This window comes from Theropithecus gelada, chromosome 12 (assembly GCF_003255815.1).
Source record: "Theropithecus gelada isolate Dixy chromosome 12, Tgel_1.0, whole genome shotgun sequence".
Lineage (NCBI taxonomy): Eukaryota > Metazoa > Chordata > Mammalia > Primates > Cercopithecidae > Theropithecus > Theropithecus gelada.
In genome coordinates, this window is record NC_037680.1 from 77,461,130 (window position 1) to 77,480,474 (window position 19,345).

Consider the following 19,345-nt stretch of genomic DNA (forward strand, 5'->3'; position numbering starts at 1 on the left):
AAAATGGTCTCTGTAAACCCTGTCTCTACTGGAAAAAAAATACAAAAAGTAGCTGGGTGTGGTGGCGTGCACCTGTAGTCCCAGCTACTTGGGAGGCTGAGGCAGGAGAATCGCTTGAACCTGGGAGGCAGATGTTGCAGCGAGCGAGACTGCGCCACTGCACTCCAGCCTAGGTAAAAGAGCAGACTCCGTCTCAAAAAGGAAAAAAAAAAAAAAATCACAGAAAATAGCAAACGAATTGGCTGGCCTTTCCAGACTAACTTTTTATCCTGTCCCTCCTCTTTCTGACTGTATCAAGTGAATAATTAATGGCAGAGCTCTTACCATTGGTATCAGTTTCAGGAATACCCAAATTTTCAGATTTGGGGATACTTGCATATACATAGTAAGATATCTTGGAGATGAGACCCAAATTTAAACATGAAGTTCATTTATGTTTCATATATACCTTTATAGCCTGAAGGTAATTTTACACAATACTTTAAATTAATTTGTCCTCCAATTTAATTCCTTAAAACATTTTTAATTTTATTATAAAGTAACACTTCCAGGATATGGACTTGCTGTGGTAGGAATACGTAATCAGGCCGCTCAAAAATGCCTGCACTTGAGGCTCAGCATTTAAAAATGAATGTTTATATGTAACAAAAATTAAATGATGTATTTTTTGTATTAAAATTAAAGAAATATGTTGGATAATCGTTATAATAAAGACTATGCTCTAAGAATGGGGATAAAAGCTGTTGGGTGCCCCTTGGTATCATCATTTCGTAGAAGATCATAGTTGTAAACAAGCAGAAGGATGATGTAATCTCTGAAAAATTTAGAGATGAATCTCTAAAAAATTTTTAGATTCAGGAGGTACATAATTAAAACCGGGTAAACCACAGTAAGTGTGTTCCAGCAATTTGTCAAGTTATTTGTCCAGGTCTATTACAGCTACTGAGCAAATGGGTTGGCATGAATAGTTATGTCCTTAATGTGTACATCATTAAGAGGTCGATAAGTCTTCTCATTTACTGGCAACTTCTCCAACTCATCTAGAGTTTCCAGACCATCTATTACCCTGAAAGAGAAACAATATAACATATGAAAATTTCCTTAAATTGAAACATGATATCCATATCTATGACAATTACAGTCTCCTTAAAAGAAATCAAGTCTTACAGATCTCTGAATTCTCTAGTTGAATGTACAACAAAATATTGATTTTCCATCATAGATACGGATCAAAATTCAGAAATAATTTTATGCCCTTAATTAACAATACAAAAGGTAGGAATATTTCCACCATAGTACCTAAAAGTATATTCTACCCCATTCATACACTGACACAGAACAGCTACCAATGGGACTAATATAACCAGTGAAAGGGAAAACAAACTGTTTTTCTACACTTTCACACTTCCAACACCAAATGTGTGGGTTTTCCCAATTCTCCAATTCTCTGGGTATCCCACAACTTAATTATTTTTTCAAAATTTTATTTATTTTTTTAAAGACAGGGTCTTACTGGGACTACAAGTGCATGCCCCCACACCTGGCCCTACAATTTAATTCTGACACTAACTACAAAGAGTGAACAGAGACGCCGGTTAATCCCACAAGACAGCCCCTACTACTTCGGATGCCAGTTCCAAGTCCCGGTTGTGATCTGTACTATCTGACTAACCAGATATGCTTTGGGATTTTTCATGCCCCCTGGCTCTGTTCAACAATTTTCTAAAATGGCTCATAGAACTTAGGAAAGCACTTTATTTATTATCGGCTATTATACAGGTTACAACTCAGGAACAACCAAATGGAGGAGATGCATAGGGCAAAGTCTGAGAGGGGGGCACAGCGCTTCCATGCTCTTCTCAGGGTGTGTTACCCTCTCAGTATCTACTTGTGTTCACCAACCTGGAAGCTCTGAAACCCTGTTTAGGGTTTTTACGGAGGGCACATTAGGTAGGCACGATTAATTAAATCACTGGCCACTGGTGACTGGAACTCAATCTCCAGCCCTTCTCTCCTTCCCAGAGGTCAAGAATAGGAGGTCACTGAATGTTCCAGCCCTCTAAAAATACATGGCTGATTCCTCTGGCAACCAGCCCTCCATTCTGAAGCTATCCAGAACCCCACCAAGAGTCACCTCATTAGCATAAACTCAGGTATGGTTGAATGGGGCTTATTATGAACAATAAAATATTCCTTTCACTCCTGTCACTCAGGAAATTGCAAGGTTTTTAAAAGAACCATGCTAGAAACAAGGGATGAAGTCCAAATATGTATTTCTTATTACAACACACTAGTCATAAAGATTTCTGTGTTACACGAAATAGCTGGAGAAAGCTAGTAGATGACACTATTATCAATATTGCCCTACAATGAGAGTCCTGAAGTAGGTGACCACTCCACTTTGTCCTTGTTTTTGTTTTTATTTTTTATTTTTTGTGAGACGAAGTCTCACTCTTGTACCCCGGACTGGAGTGCAATGGCGCGATCTCGGCTCACTGCAACCTCCGCCTCCCGGTTTCAAGTGATTCTCCTGCCTCAGCCTCCCGAGTAGCTGGGATTACAGGAGGCTGCCACCAGGCTAGGCTAATTTTTGTATTTTTAGTAGAGATGGGGTTTCAGCATGTTGGCCAGGCTGGTCTTGAGCTCCTGACCTCAGGTGATCCGCCCACCTTGGCCTCCCAAAGTGTTGGGATTATAGGCGTGAGCCACCGCGCCCGGCAGTTAATTGTTTATTTATAGTATTTCTTTCTTTTTTTTTCCGGAGATGGAGTCGCACTCCCCTTGCCCAGATTGGAGTGCAGTGGTACTATCTCGACTCATTGTAGCCTCTTCCTTCAGGTTCGAGCAATTCTGCATCAGCCTCCCAAGCAGCTGGCACTACAGGCACATGCCCCCATGCCCAGCTAATTTTTGTATTTTTAGTAGAGATGGGATTTCACCACGTTGGCCAGGGTGGTCTCAAACTCTTGACCTCAAGTGATCTGCCCACTTCAGCCTCCCAAAGTGCTGGGGTTATAAGCATGAGCCACCGTGCCTGGCCTGATTATGGTATTTCTACTTTTTGCTTCTGGGTAACAATAAGAAGTAATAAAAATAGGAGAAGAGAAGACTAACAGTTAACTCAGCCTCTAGCAATCCCACTTCATGTTACCACCAAGAAAAAATATATTGAGAGCTATTCTTCAAATACAAGTTCTGGAAATTTCAGTCTAAAACATTTACTAAGAAAGAGTGGCTTTTGGCCAGGCACGGTGGCTCACGCCTGTAATCCTAGCACTTTGGGAGGCCAAGGCGGGTGGATCACAAGGTCAGGAGATTGAGACCATCCTGGCTAACACGGTGAAACTCCGTCTCTACTAAAAATATAATAATAAAAATTAGCCAGGCATGTGGTGGTGGGCGCCTGTAGTCCCAGCTACTTGGAAGGCTGAGGCAGGAGAATGGCGTGAACCCAGGAGGCGGAGCTTGCAGTGAGCCAAGATCACACCACTGCACTCCAGCCTGGACGACAGAGCGAGACTCTGTCTCAAAAAAAAAAAAAAAAATTAACAGATTTGCATTTTATCTTGCATTTTCACAAAAAGGGCACTTCAACCAAAACATTTTGATTTTACCCCTAAATGTAGACATTTAAGTCTTTAAATTATAAGTCTTAAAAGCTTTCTCACCTTCTGTGTCAGTAAGAGAAACAGAGAATATAGAAAACATAGGTTTCAGGTAAAAAGTTAAAAAAACCCGGCAGGTAGAACTGAGGCAGTTTAAGTAGAGTCAAGTATCTGGGAAACGGACCCCTTGGAGAACTAGAGGAAAGTTACTGGATCATCTTCCCAGAAAAAGCTGTGTGCATCTGTATATAACAAACAAGGAATTAATGAACCTAAGGTTAATCTTTGTTCTAAACTCACAAATCCAGTAAAATGAGTCCTGGTAATAACTGAACAATAATTTTGAATGATGGGTTAAGGGATAAAATAAGAGGGAAACTGGGTTATTTACAAACAAAAAAAACAAACTACTAGGTGTTGTAATATTTTTTTCCTTGATTATTATTGTGTAAATTAGACACATGTATATGGAATGAAAAAGAAAAGATCTGTCTAGATCTCACTGCAGCCTTGACTCCCTGAGCTCAAGCAATCCTCCCACTTCAGCCTCCCAAGTAGCTGGGAACATAGGTGTGAGCCACCACACCTGGATAATTTTTAAACTTTTTTGTGGAGACTGGGTTTTGCTATGTTGCCTAGGCTGGGAGTCCTCTATTTTTAATTAACCTAACTTGGCATCCAAACTATTAAATAGAACAAACTCTAGAATTGTGCCTTGGTTTATTAAGCATGATAATTATTTGTTGAATGAACAGACAAATTGACTTCCCACTGATTTATAAAAGGAACTCCCATATATAGTACTTTTAACAGATACCCTGGCAGAAAGTGCAAAACACCTTCCTAGGAGCCATTCTTCTTACTCAGAGAAATCTAATTTTAGTAAGGGTGGCAATGTGGCTGAAATACATTTTCTACCCTCCACTGTAGGTAAGGAGTGGTCACATTACTAAGTTCTGGGTCTTCCGGGAAAGTTCTTTTTTTTTTTTTTTTTGGAGACAGAGTCTCACTCTGTCACCAGGCTGGAGTGCAGTGGCGCAATCTTGGCTCACTGCAATCTCCGCCTCCGGGTGCAAGCCATTCTCCTGCCTCAGCTTCCTGAGTAGCTGGGATTATAGGCGCACGCCACCACACCCAGTTAATTTTTGTATTTTTAGTAGAGACGGAGTTTCACCATGTTGGCCAGGATGGTCTCGATCTCCTGACCTCATGATCCACCCTCCTTGGCCTCCCAAAGTGCTGGGATTACAGGCGTGCGCCACTGCACCGGATTTTTTTTTTTTTTTTTTTTAAGAGATAGGGTATCATTCTGTTGCCCACGCTGGAGTACAGTGGTGTGATCTCAGCTCATGCAGCCTTAAATTCCTGGGCTCCAGTGATTCTCCCACCTCAGCCTCCTGAGTAGTTGGGATTACAGTTGTCTGTCACCACACCTGGCTAATTTTTAAACTTTTTTATAGAAATGGGTTCTCATTACGTTGCACAGGCTGGTCTTGAACTCCTGACCTCAAGTGATCCTCCTGTCTCAGCCTCCCAGAGCACTGGGATTACAGGCCTGGGAAAGTTCTGTTAATTAAAAAAGCTGAATCAGCTAGCAAGCACCTTTTGTCTTTCCTCCTCTTTCCTGCCTGATACACAGAAGTTTTGGTAAGAGCTGTGCTGCCAATATTATGACAGAGGAGACTAGAACACTGGTAACAAAATGGAACCACCATGCTAGTCCATCTTGTTTAAGCCACTATTTTTCAGATCTGTTAGTTGCTGTGAAATGCTATTATTAATGAAAATAGACCAGCCTGGGCAACACAGTGAGATCCTGTCTCTACAAAAAAGCGTTTTTTTTTTTGTTTTTTTTTAAAGTAGCTGTGCATGATGGTACACATTTGTGGTTCCAGTTACTAAGGAGGCTAAGGTGGGAGGATCACTTGAGACCGGGAGGTTGAGGCTGCAATGAGCCATGGTTGTGCTACTGCACCACACTCCAGCCTGGCAAGAGAGCCTTTCGTCTCAAAAAGAAAAAGAAAAAGAAAATAGATATACTATGTTGATTTGCATAACAATGTTGAAAAAATTACTGGGCTCTTTTATAAAAATAAGGAAAATAAGGCTCAGGGAGATTATAACTTTCCCAAGGCCACAGGGTTGCTAAGCAGTACACTTAAACTCCAGGTACATTTAGCTCTCACACTCTCACACCACTCTTCTTTTTTTTCTTTTCTTTTTCTTTTTTTTTTTTTTTTTTTTTTGAGGCAGTCTTACTCTGTCACCCAGGCTGGAGTGCCACGGCATGATCGTGGCTTACTATAATTTCCGTCTCCCAGGTTCAAGCAATTCTCCTGCCTCAGCCTCCTGAGTAGCTGGGCTACAGGTGTATGCCACCACACCCGACTAATTCTTTAAAAATATTTTTAGTAGAGATGGAGTTTCGCCACATTGGCCAGGCTGGTCTCGAACTCCTGACCTCAGACAATCTGCCCACCTTGGCCTCCCAAAGTGCTGGGATTACAGGTGTGAGACATTGCGCTCTGCGTCACTCTTTTCAATATTAGTTATGCTACTATCACAGCTGAGCATATGCACCTGCGTTGAAATGCTAAAAGAAAACCATAATCAGAATACTCACTTCCCAAATACGGTGTATTTCATGTCCAAATGTGGCTGTTTGCCATAGGTGATGAAGAACTGAGATCCATTGGTGTTCGGGCCATTATTAGCCATAGATACAACACCTCTAACACTGTGCTGAAAAAGACACATCAAAGTATTAACTGTGCTTTTATATAACCATCCCAAATATAGTATTGAAAGAAGACAGGCACACCTTTGTTTTCTTTTTTAAAAATATTTTGAGGGCCGGGCGCGGTGGCTCAAGCCTGTAATCCCAGCACTTTGGGAGGCCGAGACGGGCGGATCACGAGGTCAGGAGTTCGAGACCATCCTGGCTAACACGGTGAAACCCCGTCTCTACTAAAACAAAAAAAAAAAAAAAAAAAAAAAAATTTTGAGATGGGGGTCTCACTATGTTGCTCAGGCTGGTCTCTAACTCCTAGGCTCAAGTGATCCGCCTGCCTTAGCTTCCAAAGTGTTGGGATTACAGGTGTGAATCACCACTCCAGCCAAGACATTCACTCTTTGCCTTCACAATATTTAAGGGAGCAAGAAAACATTTAACCAACTTTTATTAGGGGTAATCCAAATGTTCCCTTTCTACTTTTTCTGTATACTTGAAAACTTGTATGTAAAAGGTTAATATATCAAATCATATTTCTCAATTAATTTCATTTTCACTTTGAAGAAATACAGCCATGGACGCTTTTTGCAACACCAACAAATAATATAAATAATCCTTACATTTATATTAAGGAATAGTGTGCTGGAATGAAACGATCAGGTAGGCAACAAAACCAATTTGCCCACAATCTCTTCTCACATATAATGGACTCTTGCTAGTTTCTTTATCTGTAAAACAAGGGAGGCTGGACTAGTTCAAGGGTCTATTCATAATTCAGATGCTCACAAGGGTCAAGCAGATAAACTGACAATTGGGAAGAATGTAAACATTAAAGAGAGATGAAGTCTGGCAAAATGAATAGGCTATCTCTTAACTAATGGCATTAAATATATTTTTTTAAACTAATGGGCCATAGAAAATGCATCTGTGGGCGTTCCACTCATGGGCAGTCAGTTTATAACCCCAGGACTGAACAATCTAAGAAAGGTCTCACCTAGCTCTACTATCATATTTGTTTACCAGAGACTGTGTAGAGAAATTAAAAGGACCTTACTGATAAGAATGAAGATATAACTGTGAACTATGTTACAGGGAGGTGCCTGTAATACACTACAAGTAACTCCACCAATTACTCTAGCTTTAGCTATTCATTGGGTGACGCTAGTAAGTCATAGAGATGCACCTATATAAAAATATTAATGCTTGTTTCCCTAAAAGGTGTTTACCACTCAAATGTAATATTTAATACATATACATGTAATATTTAATACATACACATGTAATACTTAACACATACACAAAAATATAGTTAATAAAAATATAAGTTAATAAAATAAGCACCCATTAACGTATTTCCCAGCTTTCAGAGTTAAAATTTACCAATTCATTGGATAATGGGAGCTCAAGAAAAAATAAAAGTTACCAATTAATTACATATATCTATGTGCTCCTCTCCATCTATTACCTCAGCCTCTACAAGAGGTAACCACTATTCTAATACTTTTTTTTTCATTTTTTCATTTTTTTTTTTTTTTTTAGAGACAGGGTCTCGCTCTGTCACCCAGGCTAGAGTACAGTGGTGCAATCACAGCTCACTGTAGCCTTGACCTCCTAGGCTCAAGCAATCCTTCCACCTTAGCCTCCTGAGTAGCTGAGACTACAGATGTACACCACCATACCTGGCTAATTTTTTGACTTTTAGTAGAGACAAGGGCTCAATATGTTGCCCAGGCTGATCTCAAGCTCCTGGCCTCAAGTGGTCCTCTCACCTGGGCCCCCTAAAGTGCTGGGATTATAGGAGTGAACCACTGTGCCCAGCCCTAACACATTACACATGCCTAAACAACACATTCTTTCCTTTTCCTTCTGAATATAATTACATCCTAACATTTTAGTCTCCTGGGAAATGCTCTCTACAAATAACACTGTTACAGTTCTAAGGTCATACATGTACACATAGCCATAGTTTATTACTGATTTTTTACTGATATTTCACTGATGAATGTACTGCAATTTATCCACAATCTACATGGTGATTTATCTACAATCAAGGGACATTTGGGTTGTTTCTAGACTTTTGCTATTACAAACACTATATCAGAACACTCCTGTACACATCTCTTGGTGCATACTTACAAGTTTCCCTTGAGTAAACATTTGGGAATGGATTCCTGGGTCAGAAGATATGAACAGTCAATACATATCTATAACCTTGGTGTATAAGGTGTATAATACATAATGGTTCTTTTTTTTTTTTTTTAGACAGAGTCTTGGTCTGTCGCCCAGGCTGGAGTGCAGCAGCACGATCTCGGCTCAGTGCAAGCGTTGCCTCCCGGGTTCATGCCATTCTCCTGCTTCAGCCTCCCAAGTAGCTGGGACTACAGGCACCCACCACCACGCCCGGCTAATTTTTTGTATTTTTTGCTAGAGATGGGGTTTCACTGTGTTAGCCAAGATGGTCTTGATTCCTGACCTCGTGATCTGCCCACCTCAGCCTCCCAAAGTGCTGGGATTACAGGCGAGCCACTGCACCAGGCATGTAATGGTCGTTAACTCTGCCTGCAAAAGAATCATCTAGGAACCTTAAAATATAGTCTCAGTCCTAACCAGCCCTACTGACTGTTTATTTTTAGGAGGGCAAGGCTGTGATCTGTTATAGTTTTAAAACTTCCAGCCAATTGCAGTGGCTCATTCCTGGAATCCCAACAGTTTGGGAGGCCAAGACATGAGGATCATCTGAGTCCAGGAGTTTCAGACCAGACTGGGCAACAGAGCGAGACCTCGTCTCTACAAAAAAATCAGAAATTAGCTGGGCATGGTGGTGCACTCATGTGGTCCAGCTACTTGAGAGGCTGATGCAGGAGAAACTGCTTGAGCTCAGGAGGTCAAGGCTGCAGTGAACCGTGATCAGGCCACTGCACTCAGCTTAGGCAACAGAGTGAGACTCAGTCTCAAAAACAAACAACAAAGTTTCACAGGTGATTCTGTCATAGCCAGTCTCTGGTTTTCAACTGGTATATGGAAGCAGTCATTAATGTAGTAATTAATACCTAAAAAATTGTTTAGTTATTCATTCAGGAAAAAGTTGACTTTTCAAAAAGTTTATCACCTCCCAGCCTCAACTCCTGTAACAAAACTAATATATTTCCTTACAATAGAAAAGTAAAAGAAACCAGCTTGGGCAACATAGTGAGACACCATCTGTACAAAAAATACAAACATTAGCTGGGCATGGTGGCATGCACCTGTAGTCCCAGCTATTCTGGGGGCTGAGGTGGGAAGATCATCCGAGCCCAGAAAATTTAGGCTGCAGTGAGCCAAGACTGCATCACTACACTCCAGTCTGGGGGACAGAGTAAGACCCTGCCTCTAAAAAAAGGTTTTAAAAAAAGCAAAATGAAAAGAAATTATTCCTAGTCTCATCATCCAGAGATAAACACTGCAATGAATTTTTTTTCAGAATTTTTGTGGGTACATTTTAATGTAATGTAAATATAATAATACACTTAAGCTGCATATTTTGATTGAATAGACTTTTTTTTTTGAGACGGGGTCTTGTTCTGTGCATGATCTTGGCTCACTGCAGCCTTCATCTCCTGGGCTCAAGCAATCCCCACACCTCAGCCTCTTGAGTAGCTGGGACTGCAGGCACATGCCATTACAACAGGCTAATATTTGTATTTTTTTTGTAGAGATGGGGGTCTCACTATGTTGCACTGGCTGGTTTCAAACTCTTGGCCCCAAGTAATCCTCCTTACTGGGCCTCTCAAAGTGCTGGGATTACTGTACCCGGCCCTGATTGAGGATACTTCATCGCTCTTTTTCTAGTCGTAAAGTTGTCATTCTATGGAGATACAAAGTTTGAAAGACCACATAGTAAGTCATCAGCTGAAGGCATCTCTGGGAAGTGGAATTGATTTTTAAAACTAGGCATGCACTAGTTTTTTATTTTAGACAAAAAAAAAAAAAAAAAAATGACTCCACAGAGGTTTGAAAAACACACAAAAATATAACAAAGAAAATTAAAAATCCCTAATTTTACCATGGTAAAGACTATTTATATGCACTTCTCTTTAACCTAGTTGTGATCTACCACAGGTATTAAGTCAGATTAATACAGGGATATTCAAACATCTAACAGAAGATGATAAGAGCTGGGTACTGATAATGGGCAACATTGCAACCAGAAGTTTGATAGTCTTTCCTCCCCACTCTCAAAAAAGGCCACTTGTTTCATGTCATTCAATATGAATTTTATGGTGAGATATTAAGCCTCTTTGGTACACTACTAGTTAAACTCAGGTTAGATTCAAAGATGAACTCAATATCAAGAGCCATGTGGTAGTGGGATTCCATTATACGTCAGGCTAGGACCACCATTTATCAAGTCTCCCCGACATCATTTGTCAAATGTACAAAAACTATAAAAAAGTCTACTCATTTTGCAATGATGTTAACTTGTATTACTATAACACGTGTATCAAAGTTTCCATGCATAACCAAGGCATCAAAAAAACAGATTTTTGGTCGGGTGTGGTGGCTCACACCTGTAATCCCAGCACTTTGGGAGGCCAAGGCAGGCGGATCACCTGAGGTCAGGAGTTTGAGACCAGTCTGACCAACATGGTGAAACCCCATCCCTACTAAAAATACAAAAAAAATTAGCCAGGTGTTGTGGCATATGCCTGTAATCCCAGCTACTCGGGAGGCTGAGGCAGAAGAATCACTTGAACCCGGGAGGCGGAGGTTGCAGTGAGCCGAGATCTCGCCACTGCACTCCAGCCTAGGCGACAAGAGTGAAACTCCGTCTCAAAAAAAAAAAAAAATTTTTTTTTCAAAAATATTTTCAAAAAATAGATTTTTAAAGCATTGAGGATTTACCTTAAGATATTCACTGTATTCATCCTCAAACTTCTTGCCCCATATACTGCTGCCGCCTCTTCCAGTTCCTATATTACAAGAGAAGCAAATCGAAAGAAGTATTTAATTAAAATTGATAACAAGTTCATTTCCCAAAACTTAAGGAATAGAGTTTGACTGCTTAAATATAAACACAATTTGATATGGCCTCTCCTAATTCCCCAAATTTAACTTCACAGACCTGAAGATTAAAACAGACCTACAAAAAACAAAACAGAATAACCCTTCTTGTAAATATTGTTCATACATATATTGTAGCATGAAAAGCTTCACAAATTTGCGTCTTATCCTTGTGCAGGGGCCACGCTAATCTTCTCGGTATTGTTCAAATTTTAGTATATGTGCTGCCAAAGTGAGCACAATATTGTTCATATTTTAGGTGTAGGTGCTAATAATTTCTGCTTTAAAATTACACCATGGAATACTATGCAGCCGTAAAAAGGAATGAGATAATGTCCTTCGTAGGGACATGGATGCAGCTGGAAGCCATCATTCTTAGCAAATTAACACGGGAACAGAAAACCAAACACCGCATGATCTCACTCATAAGTGGGAGTTGATCAATGAGATCACATGGACACAAGGAGGGGAACAACACACAGCGGGGCTAGTTTGGGGGTGGGGAGCAAGGGGAAGGAGAGCATTAGGACGAATAGCTAATGCATGCTGGGCTTAAAACCTAGATGACAGGCTGATAGGTGCAGCAAACCACCATTGCACACATATACCTATATAACAAACCTACATGTTCTGCACTTGTAGAACAGAACTTATTAAACAAAACAAAACAAAAACTCCACGTTTTTAATTCCTCTTTTTTTACCCAGTTCTTCATACTATACGTTCAGTTCCTTAGATCTTAGTTAATGGAATAACTTACCTGTTGGATCTCCTGTTTGAACCATGAAACCCTTGATATTCCTATGAAATATACATCCATTGTAGTAATTACTAGCACAAAGAGCCAAGAAATTCTGAAAAGAGTAAAAATAATGATTGAGAAATGATGCAGCAGAAACCTAGTTAAGACAAAGAACCAATCATATTTACTGAAAACCTGATAGCAGCATATTTAAACTATGACTTTTGGCATTACTTTGGATGTCATTTCCCTGCCTAGAACACTTCAATAGCTTCCTTTTCCTTTTGGAATAAAATACAAAATCTTCGGCCAGGCATGGTGGCTCACTCCTGTAATCCCAGCACTTTGGGAGGCCGAGGTGGGTGGATTACCAGGTTAGAAGATCGAGACCATCCTGGCTGCGGTGAAACCCCGTCTCTACTAAAAATACAAAAAAATTAGCTGGGTGTGGTGGCAGGCGCCTATAGTCCCAGCTACTCTGGAGGCTGAGGCAGGAGAATGGCGTGAACCCGGGAGGCGGAGGTTGCAGTGAGCCGAGATCACACCACTGCACTCCAGCCTGGGCGACAAAAACAAAACAAAACAAAACAAAATCATCAGCAGGGCCTAACAAGCCCTGCAGTACCTGGCTTATCTCCTCATCACATATACTAAGAACTGCTTTCTTATTGTTTACTACCTAAACCCCATCAGCATTCTGACAATTAATCCAAAAGGGGCAGCTTTTCTTACCTGGGGGACTTTATACCTGATATTTCTATACCTGGAATGTTCTTTTTTTTTTTTTGTACAGACAATGTCTCTCTATGTTGCCCAGGTTGGTCTTGAACTCCCGGGCTCAAATGATCCTCCTGCCTCAGCCACCCAAAAAGTTGGAATTACAGGTGTGAGCCACTGTGCCTGACCTTAGAATTTTTTAAAATTTTATTTCACAACCTTTTCTGAATCTGAATAGCTGGAATATTATTTTTATACCTCTTTCCAGAGATGCCCTCATACCTTTGCATTTAGTTTAAGTATTAGTTTATTGGCTACGTCTGCCCTCACCTTCTTCCTTTCCCATTAATCTCTATCTTAACACTTAATTTTTTTCAAGGCATTATCACCTTTTAGAATTACTTAATTTTAGGCCAGGCACAGCAGCTCACACCTGTAATCCCAGTACTCTGGGAGGCGGGAAGATCACCTGAGTCCAGGAGTTCAAGACCAGCCTGGGCAACATAGTAAGACCTCATCTCTATCTTTAAAATAAATAAATAAATAAAAATAATTTCTTAAAAATATAATTACTTAATTTTCCTGCCCTGCTTATTTTCACAACTAAAATATTGGCTCCATGAGGGTAAGGAACGTCTGTTGCTCATCACTGTATCTCCAGACTCTGGGGTAAGATAGCCTTTCACAAATAATGGTTTTTTTGTTTTGTTTTGAGACAGGGTCTTGCTCTGTCACGTAGGCTGGAGTGTAGCCATGTGATCAGAGCTCACTATAGCCTTGACCTCCTAGGCTTAAGCAATCCTCCCATCTTGGCCTCCCTTGTAGCTGGGATAACAGGCTCATACCACCATACCTGGCTAATTTTTGTATTTTTTTTAGAGATGGGGGTCTCACTGTGTTGCCTAGGTAGGTCTAGAACTTCTGAGCTTACCTTAGCCTCCCGAAGTGCTGAAATTATAGATGTGAGCCACCATGCCCAGCCATAAATAATCGTTGAATAAATGAATATATACAGGTGACTCTTCTTCCTTCCATCCTTGTCATTTAAACAGGTGAAACAGGCCGGGCGCGGTGGCTCATGCCTGTAAACCCAGCACTTTGGGCAGCCAAGACGGGTGGATCACCTGAGTTCAGGAGTTTGAGACCAGCCTGATCAACATGGTGAAACCCCATTGCTACTAAAAATACAAAATTAGCCGGGCATGGTGGCTGGCACCTATAGTCCCAGCTACTCAGGAGGATGAGGCAGGAGAATCCCTTGGACCTGGGAGGCGGAGGTTGCAGTCACCCGAGACTGTGCCACTGCACTCCAGCCTGGGCAACAAGAGCAGAACTCTGTCTCAAAAATAAATAAATAAATAAATATATATAAACAAACAGGCAAAATAATGTATAGAACAGGTTAGGCATGGTGGCTCACGCCTGTAAGCCCAACGCTTCAGGAAGCTGAGGTGGGGAGGATGGCTGGAGATCAGGAGTTCGAGACTAGCTTGGGCAACATAGTGAGACCTCATCTCTATAAAAAATTTTAAAAAATTAGCCTGGCATGGTGGCACACAGCTGTAGTCCTATCTACTTGGGAGGCCAAGGTGGGAGGATTGCTTGAGACCAGGAGGTTGAGGCTGCAATGAGCCGTGATTGCACCACTGCATTCCAGTCTGGGCAACACAGCAAGACCCTGTCTCAAAAAATATATATATATACAACAATTCTTTAATATAATATTCTGCCGGGCACAGAGGCTCATGCCTATAATCCCAGCACTTTTGGGAGGCTGAGGCAGGCAGATTACCTGAGGTCAGAAGTTTGAGACCAGTCTGGTCAACATGGTGAAACCCCGTCTCTACTAAAAAAATACAAAAATTAGCTGGGCATGGTGGTGGGTGCCTGTAATCCCAGGTACTTGGGAGGCTGAGGCAGGAGAATTGTTTGAACTCCAGAGGCGGAGGTTGCAGTGAGCCAAGATCATGCCACTGTACTCCAGCCTGGGCGACAGAGCCAGACTCTGTCTTGAAAAAATAGAAAAAAGGCCGGGTGCGGTGGCTCATGCCTGTAATCCCAGCACTTTAGGAGGCTGAGGTGCATGGATCACCTGAGGTCAGAAGTTTGAGACCAGCCTGGCCAACATGGTGAAATCCTGTCTCTACTAAAAATACAAAAATTAGCCAGGCATGGTGGTGCACGCCTGTAATCCCACTTACTTGGGAGGCTGAGGCAGAAGAATTGCTTGAACCTGGGAGGCGGAGGTTGCAGTGAGCCGATCGCACCATTGTACTCCAGCCTGGGGGACACAGCAAGACTTTGTCTCAAAAATAAATAAATAAATAAAAAATAAAGAAAGAAAAAAAGTAATATAATGTCCTAATGATTATGTTTCCCGAGGAAAATCAGTCAAAAGAAAAAGATACTGGCTACTCTATCGTTACCGAAAAATTATCTACCTTCTCTTTGATCCACATTTGACATTGAACAAACAAGTGGAAATCAGGCCAGAAGTTATGATGGCTGGTTTTCCTTAACAATGGTTTTACAGAAAGTTTTGTTGTTGTTATTTAGGTTAGATTATTCAATTCCAAAGTGGTTATCTTGTTGTATTAACTGAAGTTGAATATGTAAATGGTACTTACCTCACATGTTTTGGGTGTCCTCTCACAGAAGACTTCAATTTTAATATCACCTACATCTGTATGCAGTGTCACAGACTAAAAAGGAGAGAAAATGTGAGAACAAATGAAATTTCTTTAGGTGACTTTATGCATTGTTTATTTCCCTATGTGGATATTCAAGATGATAATCTGAATAAAAACAGACAGAAATACTGCTTCAGAGATGACTCGTCCACAAAGCAGCTCTTAGAGCTAAGTTGTATTTTTTCCTCAAAATTGATCTCAACATAGAGAAAAAACTCCAGAATATAAATGTTAGGGTTAAGTAGTATCCATGATAAAAATTTGGAAGTAAATATTTTGATGGAAAGATTTTAACTTTGAATTTTATCAAGAAAAATAAAAACAATTGTTATGTATTATTGATGTACATGGCAATTCACCAACATCCTTATTTATAGAGAAATGATGAGAAAATGATCTTTCAAAACATAATTTCCACCATTTTCCTTAGGTAATTTAATTCTGAGAAATAAGGTTAAAAAATAATTCCTTTCTCGACTAACAAAAATATAACAAGTGTCAGTGTTTCTAAAATCCTAAATGCTCAGAGATAACCACAGTGCTTTCTTGCTTGCTTTTTGTTTTTGTTGTACCTGTTTTTCTGTAACCTGTATACCCCTTGATGTAATACTGTATTCCAGAGAGGGAGAAAACAATTTGGAGGGTTCCTTTTTCATTTCTCCATTTTTTTTTTTTTTTTTTTGAGATGGAGTCTTGCTCTGTCACCCACGCTGGAGTGCAGTGGTGTGATCTCTGCTGACTACAATTTCTACCTCCTGGGTTCAAGCAATTCTCTTGCCTCAGCCTCCCAAGTAGCTGGGATTACTGGCATATGCCACAACACCCAGCTAATTTTTGTATTTTTAGTAGAGACAGGGTTTCACCATGTTGGTCAGGCTGGTCTCGAACTTCTGACCTCAAGTGATCCACCTGCCTAGGCCTCCCAAAGTGCTGGGATTACAGGTGTGAGCCACTGCGCCCAGCCTTCTTCTTCTTAAATAGTATGTAGCAGTTAGAGAATATGACCAGGTTAAAGATGTGTGAGGGAGAAGCAGGGCACTATTCTCATTGCTTTTTCTACTTCAGGTTCTAGTTGCCCACTTTATTTTATTTTTTTAAAGTAGAGACAGGGTTCTCACTATGTTGCTCAAACTGGTGTTGAACTCCTGGGATCAAGCAATCATCTCACCTCAGCCTCCCAAAGTGCTGGGATCACAGGTGTGAGCCACTGCGCCCAGCTTACTTGCCCACTTTAGATCTAGAGCAAAATAATCCAATTAAAATTGTCAGACCTGTCTATTCTCTTCTGCTCCTTCAACTCTCCCTTTCCATTTCTATCTATCTTGTAATCAGCCTTTCTCCATAAAAGGTAAATTCTGGCTGGGCGTGGTGGCTCACGCCTGTAATCCCAACACTTTGGGAGGCCAAGGCGGGCAGATCATTTGAGGTCAGGAGTTCGAGACCAGCTTGCCCAACATGGCGAAACCCTGTCTCTACTAAAAATACAAAAAATTAGCTGGGCGTGCTGGCAGGTGCCTGTAATCTCAGCTACTCGGGAGGCTTAGGCAGGAGAATCACTTTAACCCAGGGGGCAGAGGCTGCAGTGAGCCGAGATTACGCCACTGCACTCCAGCCTGGGCAACAAGAGCGAAACTAAATTCTGTGCATTTTAAGTGACAATATTAAAGAATTTTAAAGTAATTTTGTGTATTTTTTAAAAGAATTATTCCATATTAAGTGGAATAATGGTATACAATTTCTCTATCTTGCCACTGCAATTTCCATGCACTTTTATTGCCCTTGACTGAATTTCTAAAAATTACTTACAATGAAAGACATTTCATAAAAATTGTTCAAAACTTACCATTTTTCCTCTTAGTGATTTCAGGAAGGACTACGTAATTTCTCAGAGCCTTACAGCCAGTTTAAAAATAAGTCTCTAGTTCCAAAAGAAAAAAAGAATTAGGCTCATTTTTCTGTCTTAACTCACACACGCTCATCTTTACTGCACATTTTAAATAAAAATCCTCGCCGGGCGCGGTGGCTCACGCCTATAATTCTAACACTTTGGGAGGCCGAGGCGGGTGGATCACCTGAGGTCAGGAGTTCGATACCAGCCTGGCCAACATAGCGAAACCCCATCTCTACTAAAAACACAAAAATTAGCCAGGTGTGGTGGCACACACCTGTAGTCCCAGATACTCGGGAGGCTGAGGCAGGAGAATCACTTGAACCCGGGAGGCGGGGGCTGCAGTGAGCCAAGATTGTGCCACTGCACTCCAGTCTGGGTGACAGAGCGAGACTCCGTCAAAAAAATAAAAAATAAAAATAAAACAAATACTCTAATGGCAACCTCTACGTAATAAAAACCCAGCTACAGAAGTAATGACGAGAGATCCTACCCGATTCAAGCCTCCCCATCTCCTACTTGCCCTGCTTGCTCTTCTTCAAGAGCCTCCTTGCAAGTCCCCCAATAACCCAGATACTCTTAGGGTCTAGGCATTGGGTGTCCCTTTTGCCTGGAATTCTTACACTCGAACATCTCTACGGCTGATTTCCTCACCTCCACATTTCTGGTTAAATGTCAAGTTTAACTGACCTGATAATCCTACATAAAACTGCGTTAGCCCTTTAGCCCTAGGACATTCCTATTTCCTTCTCCCACAGCACTTATCACTAATATACTACGAACTTCTTCTTTTTTTTTTTTTTTTCATTTTGAGACGGACTCTCGCTCTGTCGCCAGGCTGGAGTGCACTGTGGCACGATCTCGGCTCACTGCAACCTCCGCCTCCGCCTCCCGGGTTCAAGTGATTGTCGTGCCCCAGCCTCCCGAGTAGGTGGGACTACAGGCGCACACTATCACGCACGACTAATTTTTGTATTTTTAGTACAGACAGGGTTTCGCTGTGTTGGCCAGGCTGGTCTCGAACTCCTGACCTTAAGTGATCCTCCCGCCTCGGCCTCCCAAAGTGCTGGGATTACAGGCGTGAGCCACCATGCAGGGCCCTTCTTTTAACAACAGCCTCGCCGCCCAACTGTTCACTCGCAGTATCCCAAGAACTAAACCAGTAGCAACACAAAACTCAGCAAGCATTCGAATAAGTGAATGAAAAAATTAATGACGTTACTCCATACTTGGGCTTCACCACTTTGTCTAGCACAGCCGTTGTTTTTTTGTTGTTGTTGTTGAGACGGAGTCTCGCTCTGTCCCCCAGGCTGGAGTGCAGTGGCGCGATCTTGGCTCACTGCAAGCTCCGCCTCCCGGGTTCACGCCATTCTCCTGCCTCAGCCTCCCGAGTAGCTGGGACAACAGGCGCCCGTGACAGCGCCCGGCTAATTTTTTGTATTTTTTAGTAGAGACGGGGTTTCACCGTGGTCTCGATCTCCTGACCTTGTGATCCGCCCGCCTCAGCCTCCCAAAGTGCTGGGATTACAGGCGTGAGCCACCGCGCCCGGCACAGCCGTTGTTAAAACAGGAAAAATGTAATCGCAGATGCCAGCATAGGTCTGTTAGTTCAAAATCATAGTTTCTTTGGGCCAGCGGAAGTTGGGCGCGGGACCCAAGAGAGAGAACGCCCCTTACCGCCTCACCTCCTCCTTCCCCTCTCCTTCCTATCGCAAACCAAAACGACAATGTAATTTATCCCCAACTGGAAATTTGAAAGTGAAACGGATCTCTACTAATGCACGGGGAAGAGAAATGTAAGGCGAGAACTACCTGGCCAACCTCAAGCAATACTTTACACTCGGCTGCCAAACGGAAAGGACCACTTCCGCCCAGCTCTCTCGCTACGGGGAGCCCATTGCCACAGCGCCCGGAGCGCCAACGCAGGACCGG

General features: G+C 41.7%; 1 protein-coding gene and 1 non-coding gene across 3 annotated transcripts; both read right to left on the reverse strand.

The window, feature by feature from the left end:
- Positions 1-462: 462 nt before the first annotated feature.
- PPIL3 (peptidylprolyl isomerase like 3) lies at positions 463-19,304 on the reverse strand. 2 transcript variants are annotated; one of them, XM_025405042.1, is made up of 7 exons: positions 19,226-19,304; positions 17,369-17,443; positions 15,463-15,537; positions 12,137-12,230; positions 11,218-11,285; positions 6,229-6,347; positions 463-1,066 (listed from the first exon to the last, which is right to left on the reverse strand). In XM_025405042.1, the coding sequence occupies exons 2-7, from the start codon at positions 17,369-17,371 to the stop codon at positions 940-942; spliced, it is 486 nt and encodes a 161-aa protein (XP_025260827.1). In that variant the 5' UTR covers positions 17,372-17,443; positions 19,226-19,304; the 3' UTR covers positions 463-939. The 2 variants fall into 2 exon arrangements, with proteins under 2 accessions (XP_025260827.1, XP_025260828.1); XM_025405043.1 differs by lacking the exon at positions 19,226-19,304 and adding an exon at positions 18,643-18,725.
- On the reverse strand, positions 11,510-11,616 carry LOC112636885. Its single transcript, XR_003122340.1, has one exon. It is a non-coding gene; the product is annotated as a U6 spliceosomal RNA (small nuclear RNA).
- Positions 19,305-19,345: the final 41 nt, after the last annotated feature.

Excerpts from the sequence above, each read along its gene's own strand:
- PPIL3 (XM_025405042.1), bottom strand. Across the intron at positions 12,231-15,462 it reads GGACACCCAAAACATGTGAG|AATTTCTTGGCTCTTTGTGC; the intron begins GTAAGTACCATT and ends TACTCTTTTCAG. Across the intron at positions 11,286-12,136 it reads TCAAACAGGAGATCCAACAG|GAACTGGAAGAGGCGGCAGC; the intron begins GTAAGTTATTCC and ends CTTGTAATATAG.